This window comes from Numida meleagris, chromosome 1 (assembly GCF_002078875.1).
Source record: "Numida meleagris isolate 19003 breed g44 Domestic line chromosome 1, NumMel1.0, whole genome shotgun sequence".
Classification (NCBI taxonomy): domain Eukaryota; kingdom Metazoa; phylum Chordata; class Aves; order Galliformes; family Numididae; genus Numida; species Numida meleagris.
In genome coordinates, this window is record NC_034409.1 from 191,169,254 (window position 1) to 191,189,479 (window position 20,226).

General features: G+C 44.1%; 1 protein-coding gene across 1 annotated transcript in view; it reads right to left on the reverse strand.

The window, feature by feature from the left end:
• MYO7A (myosin VIIA) overlaps window positions 1-20,226 on the reverse strand; it is a 58,218-nt gene that overhangs the window by 32,830 nt on the left and 5,162 nt on the right. Inside the window, exons 3-14 of the mRNA XM_021383231.1 lie at window positions 17,618-17,802; window positions 16,594-16,715; window positions 14,493-14,635; window positions 14,287-14,400; window positions 13,161-13,314; window positions 12,301-12,377; window positions 11,326-11,445; window positions 10,447-10,589; window positions 9,792-10,002; window positions 9,170-9,305; window positions 8,442-8,548; window positions 1,571-1,708 (exon numbers count right to left, since the gene is read on the reverse strand). Coding sequence (XP_021238906.1) covers window positions 1,571-1,708; window positions 8,442-8,548; window positions 9,170-9,305; window positions 9,792-10,002; window positions 10,447-10,589; window positions 11,326-11,445; window positions 12,301-12,377; window positions 13,161-13,314; window positions 14,287-14,400; window positions 14,493-14,635; window positions 16,594-16,715; window positions 17,618-17,802 — 1,650 coding nt within the window. The remainder of the gene's footprint in view (window positions 1-1,570; window positions 1,709-8,441; window positions 8,549-9,169; window positions 9,306-9,791; window positions 10,003-10,446; window positions 10,590-11,325; window positions 11,446-12,300; window positions 12,378-13,160; window positions 13,315-14,286; window positions 14,401-14,492; window positions 14,636-16,593; window positions 16,716-17,617; window positions 17,803-20,226) is intronic.

Sequence of the window (20,226 nt, forward strand, 5' to 3'; positions counted from 1 at the left end):
AGGATGCAAAATGCCTGTGACTGAATCCCAGATACCCAAATGCAAAAGCAGCTCAGAGTTGGGGCACCAGGAAGAATTTGTTAACATCAGTTCAGAATGTGCAGCTATTTCTCAACACCACCCACGTTCCAAAGCAAGGCTTTGCTTTGGCCTCAGCTCAGACAATGATCTCAGTTTAAACATATTGTTACATACTGACCCCAAATATTCTTTTAATATGTCATTAAATGCCTTTTAATGTTCACTCAAAGAACAATAAACTACCCTGGAGAGCCACTCTTTGTCCCAAGCCATATTATGCACACTGAACAGTAAGTTACAAGCAAACACTGCTTATATGTCTGAAATTTGATATTTTGTGCTTCTTCTTTTGCACTTGAGTTTTCTAACTATAGATAAAACTTCACCTCTGTCTAGATAACCACTGTCTAGATAAAACACTGAAACAAAAAGCTGAAATTATTATTAGATAAAGCTCTTTCTCCCTGAGAAGTATCACTATTAAGAGTGATGAGAGGCTAGCAGTGATAGATCCGGGATCCAGTTCTGCAGGGTGCTGAACCTGAAACCGCTCAACATCACTGGGGGATTTACAGCCATGCCCTTTCCTTTCATTTATTCATTAAAGTTTATCCCCAGAGTGTTCATTGCTTTGGAAGTAGACACAATGATGTGGCAATTTTAAGGGGCTGCCAATTGTTTTTAAGGTTCTGAGTAATTTTTAATCTTCTTTTTTTGCCTTAGGTCTTTATGTTGTTTGGTTTAAGAGCACTCTGTAGGATGGGAGAATTGCCTATTGGTTGTTCATATGGATAAAATACCTAATGTTTTAATAATCCCCCCCATCATGGTTACACACCCCCAGCCCTGGGAATCGCAGCTACATAATTGGCCCTCAGAGGTCCTTTCCAACTCCAAGGATTCTATGATTCTAATTCACAGAATCATAGGATCACAGAATATCCCAAGTTGGAAGGGACCCATAAGGATCATCAAGTCCAAATCCTGGCTTCACATAGGACCACCCAAAAACCAGACCAAACTTCTTTTATTTTTCCTTTGTGCTCTTTACCTTTTTTATTTTTTTTCCTCTGTGATTTTTAATTGTACGCCCACCACTGTTGCAAAAAAAAAAAACAAACCCAAAACAAACAGTTGGAAAGAATCTATCAGGGTGAAAAAAAGTAAGATCCCTCGAAGGTTTCGTAGAAAAAATGCACAGAAAGGGGATCACTTTTAGGAAACATCGGACCCTGCAGGAGGATACGATGCAGGGCCCTACGCCTGGAAGGGAGGCTCTGACCCACTATGGAAATCAAAGGCATTTCCTATAGGAGAAAGGGCTACAGGGTGAATTCCTCGAGGTAGTCCTTGGGAATGAAGGTGGGGGAAGCATTTCCCCTTCACAAAAAGTTTTGGGGTGCTGCTGTGTTGGGAAGACAGTGCCCAAATTTGCCTCAGCAAACTCTGTGGACTTGTTTGCTTGCAGAAAGGGCTGCATTAGCCATTAGCTCCTGTGGATAATCCCATTAAAAAACAAAAAAACCCGAGAGAAAAAAGCAGGACTTACCATGGGCTTCTTGTACTCATTGGGCTTGATGCAGCGGACAAAAAAGGGCTGGCAGACGCTGAGAGTCCTCATCAACAGCTCCAGGGACCGCTTGAACTGACTGCTGAGAGTCGGCGAGCGCTTCCTCGTCTCCGCTCCCTGCAAAACCGCAGCGGAGCGGGCTCAGGAAATGAAAGGATAACAGTGCCCTTCCCCTCCGGCCACGGTCCCACGAGCCTCCCGCTGTGGCTGGAGGTGGGAGCGGAGGCTTCGGGGCTGAGGTGGAAGGTGGAAGACGTGGGGAAAGCAGAGGGCTTGGACATGGGGCACCTGAGTTTTTCTCTTTTGTGTTGGATGGACAATCTGCAATTTGCCCCAGGTGCCTCGACCCAAGGAGGAAAAGCGCTGGAATTTAATTTCTCCTGCTCAATCCTCCCTGTCTGACTCACATTCCCAAATGTCTTCTGCAAAGCTATAAAGAAGATCATCTTGTGAGAGCAAACAGCCCCTTCTAGGTCTTCAACAATTTCTCTATTGCAACCTGGGGCAATGCATTACTTAGGGATTCTCCCCAGGAGATGCTTGGATTTCCCCACCCCTGTACATCACAGAATGGCTTAGATTGGAAGGGACCTTAAAGATCATCCATTTCCAACCCGCTGCTGTGGGCTGCTTGCCAACCACCAGGTCAGGCTGCCCAGGGCCCCATCCAACCTAGCCTTGAATGCATCCAAGGATGGGTACAGTACAGTCATGCCAACGCTGCTATCGCTGTTCTTCTAGGATGATTTTGAGTATTTTGCTTGTTTTAGCTCCATTGGTGAAATTAATAATCTCTTCGAGAGCTTTGGTCAAGTGTCTCTAAAGAAGAATGGAAAGTTTTCTCTTAATAGCCCTTTCTCTTTGTTGTGAGAGAACATTGCTCCAAACAAAATGAAGCTGCTGGCTCTCTTTATGCTACTACTATAACATGCTGAACATCAGACACAGTGGGGCAGTGTGTCTCAAATGGTCTGGTGATCAGGGAGCATTTGTAGGGCAGCAGGTGCTGCTGGTGGGTTGGAGGAGGAAGAGGCAGGCACCACGCCATAACTCTCTCAACTGAAAATAGGACACACTGTGACATGGCCTGTGATATGACCTGATGGTCAGGGAATTCCCAAAGGGAGGATTCCAGCAGGATTTTCATGCACGTTTCCTCCAAACATCCTCTTCTTTGCAGGTGGCCAAGCCATGTGTGGAGCCACAAAGTCCCCACCTGCACTGACCTTGCTCCTCTGTTTCGCAAGGTGGTGAGTTTTATTTTGACTTCTTTTGCTAAAATCGTCATGTCAGTTTCATCCTACATCATCCCCATCTGCCCAAAATGAGGTATTTCCAGAGCTCAGGTTGGACACAACAATAGGACAAACCCAATCAGCACAAACACAAAGTCATCATGGAATTCCAACAAGACAACGACAAAACCCAGCTCATGCACACACCATAAAAAACCTGCTCGTTTTGGCCAAGAGAGCTTGGGGGCCACCAGTGATCTCTCCCAGCAAAATTCTCCCCTGAAGGACAAATTGTTAACAAACCTAAGAGAATTAATGGATGCAACTAGAGCACCGTAGAGTCTGATGCTCACATTCCATCACAGATTTGATGAGGAATAGGCTGTTTTAGCAAGAATCCTAACTTGGATAACTTTGGTCACTGCTTTCTTAGCACTTTGCTAATTCTGTGCAAGCGGTCACCTTTATGCAATGAGAAATGACAGCCACAAAAAGCAGCAACAAATGCAGGAGTGCAGCTGGGAGTTGGAAGCAGCTGCCTGTTTGTCAGATTCGCTGATCTAGGCTTAGCTGGGAGAGGTCATTTGTCAGCTGTGGTGGTAGGAAGGGTGCAAGACTTTGTACAAGGATCTCCTATATGGGAATGAAAGAGCGGTTTGGCCCCAGACAGCAGATCCTGCCTTGCTGATGCCTTTCAGTTCTTCCTTGAATGCATCCAGCTCTGGTATAAGGCAGTGGTATCATTTGCATCCTGAGAGCCTTTTGGTGGAAATGGCAGGAGAGAAGGGACATTGGCCAGAACTTTCTTCCTGACCAAAATTTGGCCAGAATTTGAATTCTTATCCAAATCATTAGAGAGCTCTGGGCTCCTCCTGTCAAGAAGGCATCATCCATTCACATGGGCCTGGGACATGAATGGATGGATGCTGTCTGCATCCCTGACATTTCACACAGACCCTTCCATGGTGGTTACCAGCTCCATGGGCATGAACTGGGCTCTCAGCTACACAATGAAACCTCAGGCAAGTGTTTTTCATCAACGTCCTCCCACATGGACAGGATGACAACACTGAAGTCATTGTTCCTCCTGCCTCAACCTCAGCACCATTGTGGGGACAATCACATCTCTTTTGTTGTTTCGACAAAACAGCCAAAAAAAAAAAAAATAAGTGGAGCACCCTGCCAACAATGCAAGGCACTAAAAATATAAGCTTTATTGTGGCGGAAGAAGTTTTTTTAGCTCAAAATAGACACAGTTCCAGCAAACTGAAGGATAAAGAGCTGAATACATTCCACTTTCCTCCTGGCCAGATATGTTCTAGCTTTCAAACTCCAAGACTGTATCATCTTTGGGACATACCTTAATGGTACTATGATTGCAGCCCTGAGTCATGCCAAAACAGCAAGTGCTTTAGCCCTTTTTTTGTCAAGTCTGAGGACACTGATGATCATTGTTTGCTGTGGGAAATGTCACTGGAGTGGCCTCTAGGTGGCCACTGAAAGTTGAAGCCCCCTCATAGCAGGTTTTCAGGTGGCATATCGTGAAGAGACAGTGTCTGCCCTAAAGGGTGTGCAATTTGGAAAGTGCCTTGAGATGCAGAGCTGACATGGGACAGATAACTGTGCTCAGTATTACTCTCTTGAACTAAGCCTCCATTTTTTACAAGTTACTACTGTAACTGTTGTTCTTCCCTTGCCTCAGTGCCTACCAAACGTGATCAATTCTTCATTAGAAAACTTACAAAGCATTAGACTACATTATGAGAACTGCAATGACAACAACAAGACTCTTAGAAATCATCCATATTATTTCTCCCATTTCCTTGTATCTCTTGTTGTTGTTAGAGAAAAAGACTGACATGGGCATTTCGATGGATTTTGCACAATTCTCCCCATGCCTTACTTCACCATATCTTAATTCAGGAAGATTTTTTTCTTTTGGTGTGTGGCATTGCTACAATCCTGGAGTAGGGTTCAGTGAGATGCTACTACCCAAACACTTTTCAATTATGATATGGAGGGGAAGGAGTTCAGCTCTGGAATGAATGGCTTTGGTTCATTTTGGGTCAGGTCATCCTCTTTGGAATCCCAAATCCAAGCACTCTGAAACAATGCAGAAGTAAGAAGAGTTGAAATTCAGCCCACACAAGGATCTGAATTTTGAAAGCCAGGTCCATCTCTAATATAAACCCTTGGCTGTTAGGGGGCTGTCATGGAAACGTAGGCAGAGTCACAAAGCTAATGTCACAAAACCATTCACACACAATACTCTACTCTATGGCCAAACATCTAGTACAAAAGGTTTAGGAAGCCATCAGAACCAGTCAGGAGGTGAGGTAAAACAGAAAAGACCCAAAACAGGTGCCAGAAGCCTGTTTGGATGAGCATGGAAAAGCTCAATATTAACTGTGCCTTTGAAGAGTCAGATTTGAGCTCTCACAAGGCATGAAATGTCCCTGAGAATGACAGCATTTCCAAGCAACCCCATAATGCAATCCAAGAGTCTCTATTTGTGCATGAACCATCAGCCTCCTGCCCCCAGATATGCAAAAAAGAGACAGATTTGCCATTGCATTGAGGAATAATGTCCCACTGAAGCCAACAGTGGCAATACAATAAACAACAACCAAATCCCACAGGTGGTCAATCTGAAGTTAAACAAAATGATTCAAATATTAGGAAAAAAAAATAGAAGAAAAAAAAAGAAAAAAAAAATCCAAACCCCAAACTTTGTCTCAGGCTGGTTCTGATTTTATCCAAACCAAACTCTCATTGTGATATATCTCTTCTGAGTTGAATTCTATAGATAAATTACTCATACTTCTGTAGGTAGTCAGCAAGCCCTAAAAATGCTCTTTGTCACATCAACACTTGAAATGGATCCTCTGTAGAGAACACAGGGAGAGCAGTAGACCAACAAGAGAAAAGCACAATCTTTGCCAAGGTGAGGTGAACATACAGCAGAGAAACTCATGTATTCAGTTTACCTTTGGCGTGGGTGTGGGCGACTGGCCAAAAGTGCTGGATGCATAGCCACAGAGAAACTACATGAAGCATAGGTAAAACAAACAAACAAACAAACAAAAACAACAAAAAGAACAGAGACAGAGAAGAGCAAACAGTGAAAAGAAGGAATAACCAGATTGGGAGCCCGACATTGTTAGTCTTGGAGGTGTTAAAACATCCCATCAACAAAATGTGCTAATTCTTAGATTTTTGTATATCCTCATCCTGAGTTTTCCCTTTTCTCTCAGCATTCACATCTCTGAAGCTGAGGGAACCACCGCTGTCCAGCTCTTGCCTCTTGGAAACAACTCACTTGTTACCATCCAGTTTCAGCCTTCCCCAGTCCTCTCTCTTGCAAATCCCTGCTCTCCTCTGTCCAGTTTGGAAGAAGCCATCAAAAAGCAAAATTTCACATGAATTCTAAAGATTTTGCCCCCTTCTTCCCCAAATTTTTGTCACATAGATTGTATAGAAATTAACTTTTCACCCAGGGAAAAGCACCCAAATCTGATCTTTCTTTTTCCCTTCATCAATATCTCATCTTTGATTTCCATCTCTCCTGCTACATCTATCTGCAACTGGAGCATGTAGGACTGTCAGACCATGGTGGCTATGGACCATACTGATTCCTCAGAGGAACCATGTACAATTCCCACTGAATCTGTCATTTCACTTGACAATGCTCAAAGCAATGTTTCAATTCAGCCAGTCCATGCAGATATATCTCCTCCAAAATGGGCACACATGAACAAAGTTTCTCAGTCCTGTGTGGTCCAGCAATACCTGGTTCCCCACACACAGGATTTGGTGTGCACAACGTTTATGCCATTCAGGGATCAGTTACTGCCAGTTCAAACATATGCTCTTGGTTGGTTTTGAAACTTTCTTGACCAGTGGCTCCTTCAAATTTCTGTCACATAAAGAACACATTTGAAAGTTGGAATGCCACAAACTAGATACGTATTTGCTTTTCATCAAATCCTATGAACTCATTGAGAAGTTCCTAAGGACCAATGCCTAATGATTTCATTTAGCTCTTACCAGAGTAGCCACTGGTCTTTTCTTAGGTGAAAATACTCTTAGATTTGGTTGACCTGGCCTGACTGTCTCTGGAAGACTGTCTCCCTGATGCTCAAGAAAGGTTTGCAGACCTCCAAGCAGAGTCTTCTCCCACCTCTTTGCTGCATGCACTCCAATGACCTGTGCTTACCTACTCCTTCTTTTAAGATATGTCTTTGAAGAAAGGGGCTGCAAAGATGATTGAATTTTTGTGAAAGACAATGACAAAGTCATCTCCTACATCATCCTACTTATCTAAGCAGTCTTGTCTGAATGGTGTTTAGGGGACTCATGCTCTCTCAGTTCATGCTACCATGGTACATGATCAGGGAACCTATGACAGAACATTTACTCCCCTCCCAGTTTTGTATCAGTCCATAAATCCCTCATTCAGTGAAGAAAAGCAGAGATAATTAAACATCACGGCAGAGGGACAACCATTCAGGACAGATTCTGACAGTGTTTAATGATAATGTGCTCTGATGGTTTAAAATGTCTCAGTTCTTAGATATTAGACAATACCCTGGAGGGCATCTCAGTTTTGCTGCGCCATACTGAGAGCATCTTTTAAAGACAGCAGCTCGGTAGGTGTCCCCATGATTAAGTCTGCATATCTGCATAAACCTGAGAGCTCCCTCTTATCAGTTTCCCAAAGCGAATGTCTGTTCTACCCAAACAAGCAAGAAATCATTTCCAAGGTGAGCTGCAAAGCTTGTACTGAAAACAAAAAGCATTGAGGAATAAGCAATAAAAAGCAAAGGGGGTAGCATCACTGATGCTAAGGGAGTTAGCGTCTAGTTCAGCAGGAGCATCCACATCTGAGGACAGCGTCACGCCAATTGGTAGCTTGAGTGGGGCTGATAAACTTCATCTCATTCCCAACAAAGTCAAAGTGATATTGATTATTCTTTTCAGAAGGTGCAATGCTGAGTAGCTGTGTTTTGAATAAGCCTTGCAAAAGCACCTGTAACCTATTTTAAGAAATTTATTGGGAATTTAATCATTAATTTTCCTTAGGAGTCCACGATATTCAGCACTTAAATCTGTTTCACACTCCTGAAAGTCCCTAAGTCCCTTGCACCATCAGTGGCACCAGCTGATGTTTGGAAACAAGACATCAACACCTGAAATACTTGGTTACTTTGGAAAGTCTTAACCCAGCATCCTTCTGATGCTAGATCTTCAACTCACTCAGAGAAGTTATTTGCTTTCCATCTCTCAATCTATTATATGAAGATTAGGACTACTCAACAGTAAGGGCTGGCTCTTTTTCAGATTTCTACAATCAAAAGCCTCGTTGTTCTTCTCCCTGTACAATTAGTAGAAGAGCAAGCACAGCACAAAGCTGTCTTTTAAGAACTGAACTCGGTGATCTGGGAGTGTGAATGTGGTTGTACCGCATTCACACTTTCTGATTTCTGGCTCATACTGACAGGTTTGAAACACCCCAAAGAACACCCGAGCACTAAGACTCTTTGCAATTCCTCCACCCTTTCAAAGAAAATTCTCCCCATAAAAAAAGATCTTCTCCCACCTTCTGCATTCCTTACCATCGCTACATCTGCTTGGAAAATCTGTTTGATGAATTTGTTTTTTGACGAATGCACCAGCTGAATGATGTCTCCATGCAGCGTGTCCCTGTTTTTCTCCAAGAAACCTGGAGGATAATGGGACAACACACAGGTCAATGACATAGTGTAACATGGCCAGTATATGCCCTGTATGCAGCCTCTGGGTTGCTGGGCTACTGGCTTCTCTTTGGGAGGTAATGAGGGGTGCACAAAAGCAAGAAACTGTAATGAAAACGTGCCTTTCATTTCTATGGAACTGCTTAAGGGCTAAGGACGCACTGTGCTGTGCAATGAAACAGTGCTTGCAGAGCTAACGTGTGAAAAATTCAATGCAGGTACACAACATTATCCCAGGACAATTAAACATCCTGAAAGAGCCATGGCTTGGGATGGACATGAGTGGATTTCATTAGGAAAGGCCAAGCAAAAATGGTGGAGTGGGTAGAGAGGAGGAAGACAGAGACACATCTTGAGATCAGGTCAAAAAGAGTGGTGATGCAAAGCACTGCAGTCCTCTCCTGAAGAAGCAGAAATGGAAGAGCTCAAAGCTCTGCAGACCATGGGCACTGCTGAAAGGCCAAGTCCTTGCAGACAGAAAAGGAGAACACTGACACGGACTGCCATCCAACTCTGCTTCATTGCAGCAGCAACCCACCTTCCCCGGAGCATTCCCTAACACCTGCAGTGCCCCAAGTGCCATCCCATACCTTTTGTTTCGTAGTAAACAATTCCAGCAAAATGATTAATGCCAAACTGGGTTTCATAGTTATTCTTTGGAGGTATGTAGTTGGTGTTCAGCTTGTGCTGGGAGTTCAGCTTGTGTAACATCGTGGCATCTGTACCCTGTGCACGTATGAAAAGGTCATCCATTTAACCAAGGTTTGTCCCGTGACAATAATTTTCAAATCAATAGTGCATTTCCTTTTTTTCCTCAGGGGACAACGTGTGTTTGTTTTGACAAGAGATGGGTTGGAAGGGATAGCTCAAATGCAGAAAACAAAAAAAAATATATGGTGTACTGTGCTGTATTCAAAATAGTCAAGAGTGAGTATATTTAACAATATTTTTTTTCTTAAACTTTCAGTCAAAAGCTGTTCTAGAGCCTTTACAGGTGTATTATTCCAACAGAAATGTTTGTTTTAAGCATGATTGTGATACTAATGGAGTAATAAAAGCTACAAATAGATAACTGACTGGTGAACACGCGTTACATTTTCCCTGGTGCCTGATTTAGGGCTAATCAGACCCCTCATGGGGTGCCAGTGTAAAAATATAAAGAGATTGTAACTAGTAGAGTCACTGGAAAGAAGGCTGAGCCCAAAAACACACCTTGGGGAACTTGCTCTCCTCATCAATGAGTGAGATGATGTTCATGGGTTTGATGGCAATCATGTCCAAGGCATCCTGGTTATCAGTGAACTCAATGTGCTGCCAGTTGATGTTCTCCAGGTTGTACTCCTCCTGCTCCAGCTTGAAAACGTGTCGCACAAAGAACTGCTGCAGGTTTTCATTTGCAAAGTTGATGCACAGCTGCTCAAAACTGTGGATGGAAAGTGAAGGAAAGGTCAGTTTAGATCCACCACAGTCTTTATTTCTCCATCACTCTCCTATGCTTGAAGCAGTATCTTCAGGTCTTGTCAATCGCTCCATAAGATTGCTATTGGCTAAAAATTACCACATTGGTCTAGCTGATCAGTTTTTCTCTCCCCAAACAATGTCACCACTGTTGTATGTATATAGCCTAAACAAATTAGTTGGAGGCTATCTCCTATGGGTGCATTTTGGATAATAATTTAAAAAAATAAAGGAAATATCTTGTCTTCTGCAACAAAAAAATATTTAATTCTGGTAATCTCTCGTGCAGAAATAGGCCTGGGCCAACAAAGTCCTGTTCATCCCAGGAGAGATGAAAGAACTGCAAGATGTTGAGTTTGGGGTGGTGAAGGAGGGTTAGGACCAGGTTCTCCTTCTGCAGGCTCCATACCTGTTCACAGTGAAGTTCTCAAAGCCAAAGATGTCAAGGAGGCCAATGGATCTTCTAACACTTTTGAGTTCCTGGGAAGGAGGTCTGTAAATTGCAGCGTTGATCTTCTCCACGATCCACACAAAGAGCCGCCCATAAATTCCCTGCAATATCCCAAATGCAGAGCTTACCGAGACAAGTTAGAAGTTCACACCCCTTTTGACGCCACAGACATCCCTAAAACACAACCAATAAGAAGACAGCTCCCAAGGATGACTATGCTAGACTCTTGACATGTTTTAAAGCTGCGAAAGCCACCGGGTAGATCAAGAACAACGGATGTGAAAGCCTAGATCAAAGAAAACCTAAAGCAAAGTCCAAAATTTGGACATTTTCCCATGTGCTTACTCTAAACCCAGCTCATCTTTCCTCTGGTTTCATTTTCTGTGGTCAGCAGAGCCATGCTACACTATTAGGCAAGCCTAGGATATCTTGCCTGGATGAGGCCAACAAAGATCAGAGCAAAATTTGTAGTGAGCTATTTATGCATATTTTGTAACATTACATGGGGCTGAAAACAGTGATGCATACACAACCCATTAACCTCCATCACCTAAGAGCCTCGGGTGATGCTCTCTGTAAGTGCTTCAGTGACAGCTGAACAGCTCTGTCTCTGTCAACATACTTTATTTACTAACACAGCTTCACTGATCTAAACATGCCAAAATCTTGAAATTCATGTGTGGGTGCTCCAGGTGTTGCAAGTGTTGCTCTGATTTATAGTAGCTGAGGATCTACTCCTAAAGCTCACTTTTCCCATGCAGTGGATGCTCTGGTCTCAAAACTGACAGATTCCTTCATCGTATCACCAGGAACAGGAAGGAATACCCTAAGATTTACCTTTACAAAAGCGTCCCTCACATCCAGTGCTTGTTCCATGCTGAGAGGGGTGGAGACGGTCTCACCCCTGGTGATTATAGTTCGGCTGGTGAGGCAGTTCATCACATCCTGAGGGTCAACCTGGTGAAAGCAGCACCAAACACAGCTGCTGACTTTATAGCTCAAGGGTTTCTTACCATGGCTTGGGTATAAATGGCTGGAAAGGAACTGTGCAGACCTTCATAACTGGAGGTAAGCATCATTTTGCAGATCCCAAATGATGTCACAGGCACTTTCAGAAAGACTAATTAATAAATGTTTGTATAGTGTGTTACTATGGAAGGTGTTCTTTGTGACATAGTGGGAGATGTTAACGAGGTGTGGGGAACAGAGATGAAAAAGGAAAGCCTGCAAAGCCTGCCAGCATCATTGTAGCTTTGCATCTTGTTGTCACCTTTTTGTGACATCTTGAGATCATGCGGGAGAAACATCCAGTTCATGAAATCCACAAAAACAGCTTGAAGATGGCTGTGGGTAACGCTCTGGGGCCACAGTGATGAGTGGTGTCCCAAAGGGAGCCTTGTTTCGTGCTAGGGAAACACTCCAGCCTCTATGTGGGTCTTTGGGTGACAGTCACCTCACCTCACCACATACACACAGGTAGGTAGGTATATGTCTCTGTCTTGACTGCCACATGAGCTTTCATCAATGAGAGAAACAGGTTATTTTAGGGACTATTTGGGGTGTCTTTTTTAGGACTATGTGCCACCAAAACATCTGTTCCTCTCCACTCATGTGAAGGGGAGCTCAGATGGAGACATCCACCTCTACACTGCCTCTACACTATGGCTTACACAGCCCTCTTCAGCCTCCTAGAGCTGGAAGGGCAAAGACATCCTGGCTCAGATGAGGCTTTCCAAGCCTTTCCACAACACTGGGAACATGGGAACAAGACAAAAAGAGGACAGTACCACCCACCACTATAGAGATACTGACCTCCAGCAACGATGCCGCAGTGATCAGTGACGCTGACTGCACAACCTCGCAAGCATCCAGGTTGTCATAGGTCCGAGCTGGGGGAAGAGAAGCACAGGGAAAGCAGTCAGCAAGGGATGTAGCTCTGCAGGAGGTAAGGGGAGAGGAAAAGTGTCTCTCCTCATTGCCTCACCTTGGTGGCCAAGCAAAATCTAATCATCATAAGGGAGAGAAAAGTTCATGCAGCAGCTGGAGTCCTGCTGCTGGCAGCAAAGAACTTGTATTCAGCTCTGCCAGGCACCCTAGGCGGCTTATGGGATGACAAAGTTTCTAGGATGTGTTTCAGGCTTCTTTTTTCCATATTAACATGTCATTTCTGACAGCCGGGCGGCTTGGTACTTTTACAAAGACATATCCAATCATGTAGGCACTTCTTGACCACACCGTTGGTCTCTCCTTGCAAAACCCGGATTTGTTGAATGATTTATGGCCATATCCAACCTCTCTAATTCAGGAGAGGTGAAAATCACAGACTTAAATTAAGAGCTGCCAGCCCCAGGCTGCTGGAACAGACCTAGCGAGGTAGAGATGACACGTAGTGGGGTCCTATTGCAGATGGCTGAACAGGACTGACCATCTCCACTGTGTGCATCAACGTCTGGAAGCCCTGCAGAGTGGGCAGGTGGATTTATTCCTCCCTTCTTGTTCTTATACATCAAAGTAATCTCAAGGGTCCTTACAAATCTCAATAAACACCAGACTCCTTAACACAGTATCATGGCAGGTGGTCTGGATTTGTTCCATTACCTTGGCTCCATCTTACTGTGCAGAATAAGAAGGAAAAGCATGCTGGAGCACATCCTTGCATTTTGTCCTTTTACCTTCATACTGTAGGTTCCCCATGTGGAGGATGGCAGCCAGCAGCTTAGAGATCTCCCAGTTCTCCGTGTCGGTGAACATAAGGACCTTCATGGCAGAGCGGATGTTGGCGTACTCCTTGCTGTCATCTCTGCCATCACAGGTTGTGCAGTTACCCTGGGGAGGCAAGGATGTTGCATGGGGTAAAGCTGAGTGAATTCAGCACAGATTGGTGCAGCCTTAAGCTAACAGGGCTTTGCTGAAAAAGCAAAAAAAAAAAAATCTGTCCTAGTTAGGCAGAAGTTCTGCCTAAGGAATAAATAAGTGAGATGAACCTGTTGGTCTGGTTCTGCTCTTTGGTGAAGGCTACGATTTGGTGCTCAGCCCTGTGAACTGCACTGCCCTGCTGTCCCTAACCACCCTGTGTTATAAAATCATAGAACGGTTTGAGTTGGAAGCGACCTTAAAACCCATCCAGTCCCAACCCCTGCCATGGGCAGAGTCACATTCCGTAGATCAGGTAACCAAACTCCCATCCAACCTTGGGCACTGCCAGGGATAGGCTACCCACAGCTCCTCCAGGCAGCCTGTGTTAGGGCCTCACCACCCTACGAATGAAAAATGTCCTCCTTATATCTAATGTATGTCTCCACTCTTAGTTCATACCCATTACACCTTCTCCTATTACTAGAATCTCTGAGTCTCTTTCCACCTTTCTTGTAGGCTCCCTTTAAGCACTTGAAAGAATCTATCAGAGAAAAAGCTCCCTGAGGTGGGAATAAAGAGCTGTGTGTGTGTGTGCGTGTGGCTGGTGGCTGCTAAACACACATTCATCCTCTTCCATCATTTCTGCAAGAGCATTGGTTTGTACCCAACATCCTAACTATTTCCAAACAAGTGGCCTGGGGAAAACAACACCCCAACCATCCAACAAAAATAGTGCCTAATACAAAGGGGTTAAGGGTTTGCTCTAAGATGGTAAGGCTTGAAGCGTTGGGACAAATAAATCTCATTATTTGGTGACTAACATTCAAGAAGGTTATAACCAGCAAAACAGTCTCTTGGAGGAAGACCTTCCACTTGTCTCTCCCTTGCTAAGAAGCTCACACCATATCATCCCTCCAAACCTTCACTTCTCTGTACCCTCACCATAGCAAGGTAGTTGTAGTCGGTGGCTTTCCCAAGACCCAGCTTCTTCTTCTGCTCCATTGTCATTCCTCTCAGCATGCAGTAGAACACGTGGTAATTTCTCTCGTCCTGGGCCTGCAGAAGAAGAGCAAGCATCAGCTCTTCTGATAATGTCACCACAAATGTCAGTGGACCCACTCTCATGCTTTGCAGATATGTCACCTTACCTGTCTGCAGACCCGGGACTTCTCCAGCAGGTACTGTTCAATCTTGGCCCCCTCGATGGCTCCCCTTTTGTTGAAGTGGATGTCAATGTACTTCCCAAATCGGCTGGAGTTGTCATTACGGATTGTCTTTGCGTTCCCAAAAGCTGTGGGGAAGAATTGCAGTGGGTCAGAGAGGACCTGACATGGGAAGGACTGGTGGATCTGGTGTCAGAATTACAGAATCAGAGAACTGTTTGGGTTGGAAGGGACCCTTAGAGGTCATCTAAGTCCACCTCTCCTGCAATGAACAGAGACACCCACAGCTCCATCAGGTGCTCAGAGCCCCATCCAGTCTGACCTTGACTGTCTCCAGGGACGGGACATCCACCATATCTCTGGGCAACATGTTTCAGTGCCTCATCACCCTTATTGCAAGAAACTTTTTCCTTATATCCATTCTAAATCTCCCCAGCACATTTCTGGCTCATGCCCACCTGCCATCCGCCAGTACCCCTAAGTGTTCTATCCTTTTGTCCCTCAGCTTGTATTGACAGTGGGGGTTGCCACAACCCAGGCGTAGACCTTGCACTTGGCTTTGCTGAACCTCATGAGGTTCTCCTGAGCCCACTGCTCAGCCTGTCCAGGAAAAACAAACAAACAAAAGAGGCTAGAAAGCAGCCCAAAGCCTTTCTTGAAGTTTGCCTGTTTCAGTTTTAATGTGGGGAGACAGGATATTCCACAGATAACTCTGTTCAAAAAAAGGAGAGGAGTATCAAGAAGGATGAATGGAAAAAGAGTGACCTTATCCAGGAAAAAGGGTGACAGTAGCAGGTTCTGGTCAGCAGCTGCTGAAATACAGGGGGGTAAAGCAAGGCTAATAGGAAAATACAGCAGTATGGGAGGTGATAGTGTGGGAAAAGACAGGGATATCGGTGACTGATTTGATGAGAGATGGAAAGAGATCATCCTTTCAGGAAATACAGAGGAATCAAGCCAACCTCCAGAGGCAGACTCTGCCCTGAAAGCAGACAGTGTGTAGGAAAGGATCCATGCATGATGCAGTTCTATCCTTTGCGTGGGTGTAGGAAGCATGCCTTGGTGTTTGTATGGTCTGGAGTTGCTGCCAGGTGCTGGAGATGCATTTGTAAAACAAAATATCTGTTTTCCTGGTGAAATATATGTTTAAATCCCACGTGTGCATGCCATGCATCCCTGAGCAATCTTGTTGCATCTTCATACTGGACTGAAGGATCCTCCAGAGGAGAGCAGAGAAGGAAAGCTCAGGTGGTGACCTGCTTGTTTGCACTGCTCAAATTATTCATGGGAAGCTGTCAGGATATTCACATTCCCATTGATTCCTATGGGGCTACCTACCAAGCAAACACTGCTCACTGGGACTAGCAGGTGGATTAAAATCTCATTATTCTTTAATGAAGAGAGGAAGAAAATGCTGCTCTTTCTGCAGAAAAGTTCCATCCTGCATTATGCCTGGAGGTTCAGATCACCTATTTAATGTGCAGACATCCAACCTGGTCTTGAGCATCTCCAGGAATGAGGCATCCACAGCTTCTATGGCATGACCAGTTTTGCTGATCAGTTTCTGAAATCCCAGACTACACAGATAATTCGGCAAAACTCAGGTTTCTGTTTTGAAATTTGAGATAATGTTTTGATTTATATGGAAATGAAGATATTTTTTGATTTTCAAATTAATCAAAAAGTTGAAAAATATTTCAGGTCAGCTGAAGTGTTTCATTTTCAACAAGTGTTGGCAAAAATATTCCTAGAAAATTGAATCATAGAATTGTTTGAGTTGGAAGAGACCAATAAAAGTCATCTACTCCAACTCCCATGCAATAAACAGGGACATCTACAGCTAGAAAATACTCAAATCAGAGCATAATTTTGTTGAGAAAAATCAATTCAGACAGAAAGGATCCGAATATACAGTTTAACCGACACTTAACATTGTTTCTTCTAAGTTTATTTATTTATTTATTTATTCTCACTTTTTGATACCTTGGATTCAACAAATGGTTACATAGTTTGGACCGTATTTTGTATTTCTTGAATCTGATTTTTTTAGCCACCAGAAAAATGTCTCTACCATTTGAGACCTCACCTTCCAAGATGGGATTTGCCTCCAGGACCTGCTGCTCAATCCAGGAGTGCTGACCACTGATCGCTGCCAGGAACTGAAGAATCAGTTTTGTGCTTTCTGTTTTCCCTGCCCCGGATTCACCACTGCAAAGACAATAGAAACTGAGGTCAGTGAAAGTCCTGCTGCATTCCTGCTAACTTCCCTCTCTCTATCTCCAGAGGGATTGACATCTCTAGTCCTGGTCTGTTAGCACAAGTGAGATGAGACTGCTAAGGATGAGTTTCCTACACCCCAAAGACTGGTTATATCCAAATGTTAGGACACAGAATGGGACAGCTTCCAGCCAGGATACAGATTTACATTCCAATTCACAAGGTCAAACTTTTGCGTTTTGGGTTTGGGTCTCTCCAGCAAATACCATCATACAGCTGTCACCAAGAATGTCAGGAAGCTCTTTCAGACAGTGCTTTTCCAGGTACGATTATCACACCTTGAGCCAGTGGCACAGGGGCAGATTCATCACAAGTCTTGAATTGCCCAAATGCGCTAGAAAGCAGAATCTGAAATTCTGCCATTTGATGACAGCCACAGGTCCCATTAGACACTGAATCATAGAATCATTAAGGTTGGAAAAGACCTCTAAGCTCATCGAGTCCAACCATCCACCTACCAACAACACTGCCTGCTAAACCATGTCAATAAGTACCACATCTACATGTTTCCTGAAAACCCCGAGGGACGGTGACTCCACCGCCTCCACGGGAAGCCTGTTCCAGTGCCCATCCACTCTTTCAGAGAATAAGTTTTTCCTAATATCCAACCTACGTCTCACTGAGGGGAGAGGAGAAGGTAACTGAGACAAGAAGCAGGATGCTACTTGCAAGATGGCATTTTTGACTTCAGAAATGCACAGCAGAGGTCACCTCTACACTAACATTATGTGGACAGAGAATCTAATGGCTTCCTAGTTATGTTTGATTATTTGTTCCCCGTTAACCAGCTGCCTTTTCCAGTGTTCGTTCCATTTGGAAATTTACCAGCTCACCTTATGATACAACACTGATCCTTGTTGTTGCGCTGCATGTTGAAGTAGCAGTTGTCAGCGATTGCAAAGATGTGTGGTGGCATCTCCCCAATCTTTTTGTTGGTGTATAGGCGTATCTGCTCCGGTGAATAGATGGGTAGAAGCTGGTAGGGGTTTACTGCCACCAGTATTGAACCAGTGTATGTCTGGAGGAGAAGCACATGAAAGCTTATGAGACAGTGAGACCCAGCTGAGAGATTTTGGCAGTTCGGATGGAGTGTGGAGGCCAGAAAAATCAATGTTTTTCAAAAGCTGGATGGAAGATGATGTACAAGTCAAAGATGCTTGAAGGGTGGAGCCTGGAGCAAAGCTGGAACGGAAGTCTCAAACTATCCAACTGAGTTCAGACTCAGCCCTGCTCATGCACTAGATAGATTTAAGCTTTAATTCATATTTCAGATGCTCCTCAGTTAAGATTTAGAGTTCCAAGTCAAGCTCATATTTGCAAAAACATCCCCAAAACCAGTATGCATCCATGTGTACTTAGTACATTGCACAAATTCTGAGAAACTAAAGATGTGGAGGATCTGGAGATCACTGCCCTCAAACCAGGGCCTGACGCTTTTCCTGACAGATCCCTGTCTAACTGGTTTTAAAAATCCACAGCAGAACTGCTGCTAACACCCTTCTCTGCAGTCTGTTCCTCACTACATCTTTGTCTAATCAAATCTCTGTGTGCTGCAGTTTAAACCCCGTCTTGTGCACATGGAAATGGTTCACAAAGTCCAGACGTACCCCTTCTCAGCCACGTCCTAGTCATTTTGGAAATGCCTTTTGTCCATCCCATGCTCTCTGTTGAACTCAGATAAGCAAAGCTTTCCCGGGCCTTTGGCAGCAAAACTCTTTGTGGTGTCATGTGCTTTCATTTCTGCCCTTCCAGAAGCCATCGCTCTCAATTCTCTCACCAAAGGACTCAAGGCCTTTGCCTTCTCACTCAGATACAGATCTGAGGTTAGGAGGTTTGGCCACATCCCAGCTCAAGTCTGAGAATAAGGATGTCTTTCCCCAGTTTCAACTGTCTAAAGTTATAGTCTGGAGCAAGAAAGTCAACAGAGATCTACCTTGGGGTAACCAAGGGGTTCACCTCTCTTAGTGACTACAATAATGACTACCAGGCTCTGAGTAACCTGACCAAGCTGAAGATGTCCTTGTTCATTGCAGGGAAGTTGAACCAGATGATCTTTAAAAGTCCTTTACAACTCAAATGAATCTATGACTTTATGAAAAATGAATCAAGTTGCCTTCTCTAGGCTAACTTTTGACAACTAATGTTATGAAAGCTGAATCTCCCCTTTCATTTCTGGTGAGATCAGCTACAAAAGTGCCCCCACTGCTGCAAATATTCTTGCAGGAAAAAGAAACCTCTCACCATTTCAACATGAAAACAAATCTTTTCAGCTGCATGACATAAAACCAAAAATAAGCCTTTGGAACAAAGTACCAAAGAGTCTCAGGAAAGGATGATTATGAACCTTGAAGATAACACAGCCCCAGGTTGAGTTTCTCCCATCGAAACCTGTTATCCCTAGATCATGAAAGAATGGGTTTCAGTGGAGACAGGTGATAATTTGTTCTTCACTATCTCCACACTTCCCACCAGCTCTGGCTTCTTGAAAGGTAGCCAGTAGGTGGCAGTTGTGTTCTCTAGTAGGGACGCTAAAAGCCCTTGGGGGCGGTCACTTTGTAGCCCCATGGGCATCACAGGAGATCAGCCTTCTGTTCAGCCAAGGTGAGATAGGAATTTATAGAAGCAACTAAGAGAGAAAGTTTTAGTCTTCTCTGTAATACTAGATTAAATGTCAGAAAAGGAGAAAAGCTCTTGAAGCTCAAGGATAAAGTTGACACAAATACAAAGGATGGAAATTGGCTGTGAAATAACTTAGACTGGATGTTAGAAGAAGCTACTGAAGTAGGGAAGCACCAAAGTCCCTGAGCAGCCTTCCACAGTGACAGAGAAGGTAAACTTAACGTTCAGAGAAGGACTGGGCTCAATTTCTGGGTGGCTTTATGACACCAAGGTTGCCACTGACCCCTGAGTTTCCTTTCAGTACTGAGAGACCTGGAACACTGTTTTCCTCTTCATAATTTATTACCAGGTTAATTTGAGGGGCATTTCTAATCTTCCTTGAGCATCTTCTCAGAAAGACTGACACTTTGCAGAGATTTCTGAAATCCCAGTGTTTCAGCCACATTGGTCTGACCTACCCCAAACACAGCCAGCAAGCTCATGAAAGGAGTTAACCATTAGTTGCAGGAATGTGCTTCCTGGATACTCTTGTTGACCCTTCCCTTGTGATCTACAAAAGACTCTGTCAGCATGAACTCCTGTACTATTGCTTGCTCTCATAGGTCATTCCTAGTTGATGAATGTTCACAGTTTGCCCACTTCTCACGAAAAACTTTGTGCACTTTGCTGATGACAGGCCAAAGGGCACCTCCAAGGAAATATTATCTCTGGTTTCTATTGCTGGGTGAGAGCAAAGCCATTCTGTATCGAGAAAATCAAGCGTTGCTGATAGACAGAGGCTCTGCTGTAGCTGACCACTTACATTAGAAACCACAACTCAAAT